Raw genomic sequence first — 9579 nt, 5'->3', positions numbered from 1 at the left:
ACAATGGTCTGAGTTCTCTCCATGTTGTGTACATGTGTTATGGCACCAATGTGTACAGGGATCTACATATTGACTCTGCACACATTCTGAAAACAGAGAACCAATGAGAAAATAAAGGAAATTTTGATAGCAGGAGGTTAATCCTTTATAATCCCTGATTCAGAAAATGACAGATACCAAGAGAGAAGAGAACAAATTAAATGTGCATTGAAAAATCAGTATATTTATTATGAAATATGTTTTACATCAATGTATATTAAATAAGTTACATACAAGAAGATAATATACAATATATATTTCTATAAATTATAAAATAAGTTAGATGTAAAAAAATAAATACAGTTGTTATTGAACTTGTGTTCATTTGGTAACTCCTATCGCTGCTGGGGTTTCTGGGTTAGCAGTTCAGCCAACTGGTGTACTTTAGCAGGCGAGTGACTTTCCTGTTTGTCGTGCTGAATTCATACTGCTGGTTCCCACTGAACAAATAGAGCATTCCTAAAATGTAAGTACAAATAGGAATTATTTAGATTATAGATCCCAGTATTCTGTAATTATTTATGATTAAACTCAACTGACCAAGTAAACTTTGCTTCTAATAGCGTATATACAATGCAGTTTGAATTTTCAGCCCAGTGGTTTATACTTGATTATATTTGCCCTTTATAAACATTGGTTAATGTAATGATAATGAAATTAATTATGGTACATGTTAGAATACCCCCACACACCTCTTGACAAGAAGGTTATATAGTTTATTGTGCACCAGAGGGCAATAGGCTATGGGTTATAGGCAGATGTGTTACTGAGCAGCCGGACTCACCATTTGATCGAAATGCTGCCTCCACCTTGTTTCCAACACCTGGGAAACCTTTACTGATCCTCTGAGGAGATTCTTTATCCATCTGTGATGTTTCTTCATTATAACTGAAAAAAGAGAAAAAATTGAGTCCTTGTCTCACCTGTAGACTCCTGCCTGTGTAAGCCTGCATGCTTTATTGCATGAACTTTACAGCATACAGTATATGTGTTGTTTGTGGATGTGGGAGAAGAGGGAAAATGGCCGCTGGGTGAAAGCTGCTATCTGTTATGAAAATGTGATGGTACAAATGGAGGGGATATTAGCAGTACAAATGGTGTGGGTTGGGTGGGGGAGATGTGCCCAACTTATATACATGGAAAATGTAGGGTTTACATGTGCTTTAATGCCAATCTGTGCCATTATTCAATATCTATTTAATAACTGCATATGACACACATTGTAATTATTTATGCAGGAATGCATTTCCTCTGTAATTATGTGATGGCTGTGAGACAGTGCTCTTACCTCCAATACCGATCATTAATAAAGAAGTAGGTTCTCCCTGTTTCATCATCGTGGACGGCTGCATCAATTTGCGTTACAGTCAAGGGAAACCCAAGTTCGTAGATGTTCTTAGGGAATCCCTCTTGAATTGTATAGCCTCGTAGAACCCAGTATTTTGTTCCTATGTACAACAGAAGGTGAATGGTTACATATTAACATAAAAGAAATCATAAAAACTATATTATATATAAAAACATATTCTCCCACAGACTTATTTTCAAGGAAATTTTTTCTTTGTAAATATGAAACAGTACCTGTACTTGATCCCAACTAAGATATAATTACCCCATATTGGGGCAGAACAGCCCTATTGGGTTTATTTCATGGTTAAATGATTCCCTTTTCTCTGTAATAATAAAACAGTACCTGTACTTGATCCCAACTAAGATATAATTACCCCTTATTGGGGGCAGAACAGCCCTATTGGGTTTATTTAATGGTTAAATGATTCCCTTTTCTCTGTAATAATAAAACAGTACCTGTACTTGATCCCAACTAAGATATAATTACCCCTTATTGGGGGCAGAACAATCCTATTGGGTTTATTTCATGGTTAAATGATTCCCTTTTCTCTGTAATAATAAAACAGTACCTGTACTTGATCCCAACTAAGATATAATTACCCCTTATTGGGGGCAGAACAGCCCTATTGGGTTTATTTAATGGTTAAATGATTCCCTTTTCTCTGTAATAATAAAACAGTAACTGTACTTGATCCCAACTAAGATATAATTACCCCTTATTGGAGACAAACAATCCTGGTATGTTCATTTAATGTTTACATGATTTTAAGCAGATTTAAGGTATGGAGCTCTAAATAACAGAAAGATCCCCTTATCTGGAAAACCCCAGTTCCTGAGCATTCTGGATAACAGGTTCCATACTTGTATATGTATTATATATATCTGTAATTGATACAATGGCATAGCTGTATATGTAATCTTCTAATAGACTCCTCTAGTTATTGTAACAACTAACCCATACCCTGTTAAAAAGCTGCTAAGAAATGAAATCATTTACAAATAAAGTTAAAAAAAAGTTTATATTTACCTTTAAAGAGAAGAACCTGATCCTTTTTCTGATTTTCATAGGCTGCGTCAAAGTCAGCTGGAAGGGAAGGCCAGAAGGAACTGATCTCATGTTGCTCGATTTCTGATTTACCGGCTGTCTTGCGCCAAAAGGATCTAAATTATTTAGAAGAAAATAAATAAATGATAATTATATGGTTTTAGTTTGTTTATATTTTATGGAAATGGAAAATATTATTAAGAACTAATTAAACCGGCCTTTACCTGTTCTTGAAAAATAGAATGTCCCCACGCAGGGTTGTGACCGCGTCAAAAGAAATTTGTTCCTGACAGTTTATTATTGGGATGATTGGATTTTCTTTTGTTCCTGTCAATTAAACAATTAGTAAAGCAATTTACTAACGATATGCAAACTTTTATAATCACATCTTAAAAGGTATGGAGAAAGAAAGGGTTGGGAGCCTCATTCCCTTGGGGAGAATTATTTCTATTGGCAAAACTGGCTTACCTACAGCACAAAAGTCCTGACTGGCAAAGCATTTGTTAAAGGGGATGTAAAACCCCAAAATAAAAGTCTGCCTAATTAAAAATAAATTTGATACTAATCAATATCCCACTACACATTACTTACCCTTATTTACACAGCCACTTAGGAGTAATTACAGCACAGAATAGGTAGGTCTCTCTCCCCACAGGGCACAATGGGTTAACTCCCAGCTTTCAGGTATATGCTTCCTGGGGAACCTTGGATGATCACTATCTAACCCTTGGTCTGTACACTGTTAACCCTACTCTGGGTAGTATTATACTCAGGATTATAATCCCTCTACAATTCCTTGTCGGAGCCAGAAGCTGCTCACTAAATACTGTAGCCCTGCCTATCTATCACACCTAGTGGGAACTATAACAGGAGCTGTCTATTCTGTCTGGACCTACCTATTCCCAGATTCCACAGTATCTCTCTGCCTGCTTGTTCAGGCAGAGACTTCACAAAATGGCCTCCAGCCTCATGGCTGCTCAGCCTTTTATACCACAGTATCTTATGGCCAAACTGTGGAACTGCAAAAGGTCATGCTATGACCCAGAAACAAAGACTTACTTTCCATTACATTAAGCACCCTTTATAGCTGTTCACATAACTAGGGGACCACAGAGTGGGAAAAGGTAAAATTTACCAGTTCCCTACATTACTACTAATAATAATAATTTTGCCTTTTAAAAGTACAAAAACTGTCTATTCAAAATAACTAAATATATTTCCTTACCATACAGTGAGTGAATTCCATTGATATCATCCTGAGGAAGCTGGAATGTATTGGGATTGATATAATGGTAGGTTGGGTACATAAGGGCATTAGGGTCATTAGAATGGTCGAGCCCAAGGGAATGGCCAAGTTCATGAGCAGCCACAAGGAACAAGTTAGTACCTAGAGAAAAATAAAGGAATACAATAGTCAGAATGAACATTTGGCATAACTACAATTATCAGTCAGCTATAATATCCCATTAGATGATGCAATGCCTGTGTAACCTTAGTCCTACATCCTTAACCTGTATTAACAAGGAGTAACGTTTGTTTTTACATTGACAAAGCCAATGACAGTTTGAGAGAATGTCTAGAAACCCACCGGCTGATCCACTTGTCCATTTCTCGTCTTCATCAAAATGTACGTCCCCCCCAATGTTATCTCCAGGAGCAAATGCATGGGCCAGAATGCCAGATGGGCCATCAAAAGGCAGAGAATCTTTATGATCTGTAGGGAAAGAATGGCAACTTTTAATACCATTTAAAAAAACTCATACAATATGAAAAAAATATATTTTTGAAAAAGTCAGATACCTCTATATGCAAACAGCATCTCAATATCAGAGACTCTGTCATAGATTCTGGTAAAGGTGAGAGGGACGACATCACTCCAGACCTTGAAAGCCTTCTCAATGGCCCGGTCCACATCATTTCTGGTCATATCTGGGGTGTAATTCAGAATTCTGTTGGGAAAATTGTGGTAAAAGGAAAATTAGAATCAATTTTCTCTTTTTAAAATGTTTCTGTTTTCTGTATACCCATCATGCATTGCAACTTACCTGTATGTCAGGTCCTTTTTCTTCCACACTGCATTTCCTGAGAAGGTGCTGAAACGGGCAATATCAGGAACCCCGCACCGAGGTTGTTTCATTACGTCTATGGTCTCTTCATTCAGTCTTGCCGTGACCTCCAATCCAAAAAAGTTCTGCATCTTTTGAATTTTATCCAACAATGCACTGCGGCTGGTCCCCTCCCCCTCAAACCTGTAGAATTTTTTCAAGTACTCCTGTAACGGTGAGAGAATGGCCTCTGTTTAACATCATGTATCCGAAATCATAAAGATCCTTTTGGGGAGGTTATAATGATCGTTACATTAACTTGTGTCCCTTGAGCTGCGCCTTCTAAACATGGGGAGGTCTATTTCATATTTTTGAATTTGTGAATTAAAGAGTTATTTCTTCAATTCGAATATATTTTAAATTTTACTAAACTCAACTAAACTTGCTTATTATCAACGATTTTAAATATAAAAAACTGCATTGAAGAAAATGTTAAAAAATACTTGAATGCAGCAATCCTTCTCATCAAAAAATTTGAAAAATCAGAAAAAAAAGAATACATTTTGCCTAGGACAACTCGCCTTGACTTCTAGATAGATATACAGAGAGATAATAGATAGATCGATAGATGATAAATCGATAGATAGATAGATAGATAGATCGATAGATAGATAGATAGATAGATGATAGATAGATAGATAGATAGATAGATAGATAGATAGATCGATAGATAGATAGATAGATAGATAGATCGATAGATAGATCGATAGATAGATAGATAGATAGATCGATAGATAGATAGATAGATAGATAGATAGAGGATAGATAGATAGATGATAGATAGATAGATAGATAGATAGATAGATAGATAGATAGATAGATAGATAGATAGATAGATAGATCGATAGATAGATCGATAGATAGATAGATAGATCGATAGATAGATAGATAGATAGATAGATAGATAGATAGATCGATAGATAGATCGATAGATAGATAGATAGATCGATAGATAGATAGATAGATAGATAGATAGATAGAGGATAGATAGATAGATAGATAGATAGATAGATAGATAACCAATTTTCTCACCTTAGCAAATGCTTCATTGTGCTTCTCTGTGTCAGTCAGTATCCCAGCAGGGAACCCCATGGTACATGCTATACACAGCAGGAACAGAACGTAAGACTCCATTGCTGATGTGAGCTCCTTGGTACCCACTGCCTCAGTGCGGAAGCTTCCAGCCTTGCTCTGGCTTTCCGTGTGTTAGACAGGCCTATTTATATGGCACCTGGGTGCCTTGGGCAGTGACTGTGATTTTATTTCTTTACAGCTTCCTTGTCTTAGACAAGCTATTGTTTCCCACTGCCATCAAGTTGTGACTAAACTTAATCACATGATTGTGCAAGATATCTGTAATTGTTATATACCGGAAGGATATCAGGATATTGGGTCCATTTAATCTGCCTATTCTCATGCCTTCCTACACTGCATCCTATGGGCATGTATATTTGTATTTATAATAATAAAGGCTGTAGCAGGGGAGGGCTTTAAAGACCCAAAGAACATAATGGACTCCTTTGAAATAATCAATGGTATTCTCTTTAAATGTGTAACTTACCTTTATATTCACTTTTAGTAAGTCCTAGGCCTGTGGTTTTCAGTCTGTTTTGGTTCAAGCCCCACATTTGAAGTTCAAAATGTAAAATGGGTCCCTTTAGCTCAGGGATCCCCAACCTTTTATACCTGTGAGCCACATTCAAATGGAGGAAGTGTTGGGGAGCAACACAAGCATGAAAAAAGGTTCATGGGGGTAACAAGAAGACCTATAATTGGCTACTTAATAGCCCCTATGTGGACTGGCAGCCTACAGAAGGCTCTGTTTAGCGTTATACTTGGTTTTTTGCCTCCAAAACTTGCCTCATTATCAGAAATTAAAAAATGAGCCTCTGCTTTGAGGCCTCTGGGAGCAACATCCAAGGGGTTGGGGAGCAACATGTTGCTCACGAGCCACTGGTTGGGGATCACTGCTTTAGCTTATAGTGAGGTTACAGATATATGAAAACATTGCTGTATCTACTTTTTAACCATTATCCCAAATATATCTAGAAAAGCAGATATGTTTTGCTCTCAAACCCCAGTGTAACCAACCATCAAGCTCATCCCACCCATATGTGCCTTATCCTTAAATCTCACCCTAACTTGAACTTCAGCCAGGGACTAGTGATGAGCAAATCTGTTCCATTTCGCTTCGCCGAAAAATTTGCGAATCTTTCAAAAGATTCGTGAAACGGCAAAAATGTCGCACATCAAAAAAAATTGTTGCCCGTGGCTATTATTTTGTCGCGCGGCTATTATTCCGTCACCTGCGGCTATTATTTTGGCGTGTGGCTATTATTTTGTCATCGGCGGCTATTATTTTGTCGCCCGAGGCTATTATTTCGGCGTGCGGCTATTATTTTGTTGTCCGCAGCTATTATTTTGTCGCCCAAGACAATTTTTGGACGCACATCGAATTTTTCTGTGGCAAATTTTTTCCTCCGTTTCGCGAAACAATCTGCCAATGGCGAAACACGGAAGTTCGCTGCGAATCCATGCCTGGCGAAACATTTTGCCCATCACTACCAGGGACCCCTCAGCAGCTGTACCAGGCCCTCCAATAGGGGACAGTTTGGAAACCATTGCTCTAGAACGTAGTGCTCTAACCCCATCTACATTAGTCTTCATTTTTATAATGATTTTGTTATTTTGTATCTTTATAAAGAAACATAAATAATAAAGAAAAATAGGTTCATCTATAGCATACGAAAGGGACATTAATCAAAATATAAAGCAAATTTTTATCAACAAATTAGGGGAGCTGCAAGCTATTGCATGTATTGAAAATTATGATTTAATAGGTATCACTGAGACCTGGTGGGATGATAAATGCGACTGGGCTGCGAATTTAAATGGTTATACACTTTTTAGGAGGGACAGAGAGATTAAAAAGGGTGGAGGGGTTTGTCTTTACGTAAAGTCAGACTTAAAGCCATGTAATAAAGACATTACCAATGAAAACGTCGAATCTCTTTGGGTAGAAATTTCTGTAGGGCTGAAGGTCACAAAGAAAATGATCATTGGTGTATGTTATAAACCACCCCGTATAGATGAGGGGGATGAGGCCCAGCTATTGTTGCAAATGGAGGAGGCTTCAAAACTAGGTCAAGTTGTTGTTATGGGGGACTTTAATTATCCGGACATTGACTGGAGTAATGGGGTGGCTAAGTCAGAAAAAGCTAGTAGGTTTGTAAATATGCTAAATGACAACTTTTTATTTCAGGCAGTTCAAGAACCCACTAGGAATGACGCCATTTTGGACCTGGTGATTTCTAATAATAATGAACTCATCTCTAACATTTGTGTGGGTGAGCATTTGGGGAACAGTGATCACAACATGGTCTCCTTTGAGATAATGCTGCAGAGACAGCGCTATAAGGGAGTAACTAATACGCTCAATTTTAGACGTGCAGACTTTGCCAGTATAAGGGCATCTCTGCAATGTGTCAACTGGGAAAGGCTTTTCATGGGGTTAGACACAGAAGGAAAATGGAACATCTTTAAAACATTGCTTTGTAGGTATACACAACAGTATATCCCCCTTGTAAGCAAGGAGAGGCATCGCAAAGCAAAACCTTTATGGCTGAATAAAAGTGTTATTGTCGAGGTTGGTAAGAAAAAACGTGCTTTTAGGGCATTCAAGTTAGCTGGGACAGCGGAAACTTTCATCAGGTACAAGGAAGCAAATAAAGCATGCAAAAAAGCTATCAGGCAAGCTAAAATAGAAATGGAAAGGGATATTGCAGCTAGGAGGAAAAAGAATCCTAAATTATTTTTTAATTATGTGAATAGTAAAAAAATGAAGCAAGAAGGGGTGGGAACTTTATTATCACGGGGGGGTAAGTTGGTTGATGAGAACGGGGAAAAAGCTGAAATTTTGAACTCTTATTTTTCATCTGTCTATACATCTGAGGAGCCAGATAATGAAGGCTTCCCTTGTAATATGCCCAGTTCTAGTAATTTAGCTACTGACGCGTGGGTCACTCGGGAGGAAATTCAAAAGAGACTTGAACATGTAAAGGTAAACAAAGGTCCAGGGCCGGATGGGATTCATCCCAGGGTATTAAATGAGCTGAGCGCTGTGATTGCCAAACCTCTTCACTTAATTTTTCAGGATTCATTGAGGTCTGGCATGGTGCCAAGAGACTGGCGGATTGCTAATGTGGTGCCGTTATTTAAAAAGGGATCCCGTTCTCAGCCTGAAAACTATAGGCCTGTTAGTCTGACATCAGTAGTAGGAAAACTTCTGGAAGGGGTAATAAGGGATAGGGTACTTGAATACATTGCAGTTCACAATACTATTAGATTGTGCCAGCATGGTTTTATGCGTAACAGATCTTGCCAGACTAATTTAGTCGCCTTTTATGAGGAGGTGAGCAGGAACCTTGATGCTGGAATGGCAGTTGATGTCATCTACTTGGACTTTGCTAAAGCGTTTGATACAGTACCTCACAGAAGGTTAATGATCAAATTAAGGAATATTGGCCTAGAACATAATATTTGTAATTGGATAGAGAACTGGCTGAAGGATAGAGTACAAAGAGTGGTTGTAAATGGAACATTTTCTAATTGGACCAGTGTGGTTAGTGGAGTACCGCAGGGGTCAGTCCTTGGTCCTTTGCTTTTTAACTTTTTTATTAATGACCTGGAGGTGGGCATAGACAGTACTGTTTCTATTTTTGCTGATGACACTAAATTGTGCAAAACTATAAGTTCCATGCAGGATGCTGCCACTTTGCAGAGCGATTTGACAAAATTAGATAACTGGGCAGCAAACTGGAAAATGAGGTTCAATGTTGATAAGTGCAAAGTTATGCACTTTGGTAGAAATAATATAAACGCAAACTATCTACTGAATGGTAGTGTGTTGGGGGGATCCTTAATGGAGAAGGATCTAGGGGTTTTTGTTGATTACAAGTTGTCTAATGCCAGGCAGTGTCATTCTGTGGCTACTACAGCAAATAAAGTGCTGTCTTGTATAAAAAGGGCATTGACTCAAGG

At 38.0% G+C, this 9579-nt stretch overlaps 1 protein-coding gene across 1 annotated transcript; it reads right to left on the bottom strand.

The window, feature by feature from the left end:
- Positions 1-203: 203 nt before the first annotated feature.
- mmp8 (matrix metallopeptidase 8) lies at positions 204-5724 on the bottom strand. Its single transcript, XM_002944408.5, has 10 exons — positions 5572-5724; positions 4480-4706; positions 4235-4383; positions 4023-4148; positions 3660-3821; positions 2659-2761; positions 2417-2550; positions 1328-1487; positions 824-927; positions 204-498 (listed from the first exon to the last, which is right to left on the bottom strand). Exons 1-10 carry the CDS (start codon positions 5671-5673, stop codon positions 398-400), a joined length of 1368 nt encoding a protein of 455 aa, XP_002944454.2. The 5' UTR covers positions 5674-5724; the 3' UTR covers positions 204-397.
- Positions 5725-9579: the final 3855 nt, after the last annotated feature.

Source organism: Xenopus tropicalis, chromosome 2, assembly GCF_000004195.4.
Source record: "Xenopus tropicalis strain Nigerian chromosome 2, UCB_Xtro_10.0, whole genome shotgun sequence".
In the NCBI taxonomy this organism is placed as follows: domain Eukaryota; kingdom Metazoa; phylum Chordata; class Amphibia; order Anura; family Pipidae; genus Xenopus; species Xenopus tropicalis.
This window is presented reverse-complemented; position numbering and strand designations above follow the sequence as displayed.

What these genes read in the sequence shown, in the direction of transcription:
- mmp8 (XM_002944408.5), bottom strand. Translation starts at nt 5,673, where the DNA reads ATGGAGTCTTACGTTCTGTTCCTGCTGTGTATAGCATGTACCATGGGG. An exon ending in TCAGGTTCTTCTCTTTAAAG is followed by an intron (nt 1,488 to 2,416) that starts GTAAATATAAAC and finishes TGTTGTACATAG; the next exon opens with GAACAAAATACTGGGTTCTA. An exon ending in ATTAATGATCGGTATTGGAG is followed by an intron (nt 928 to 1,327) that starts GTAAGAGCACTG and finishes CTCTTTTTTCAG; the next exon opens with TTATAATGAAGAAACATCAC.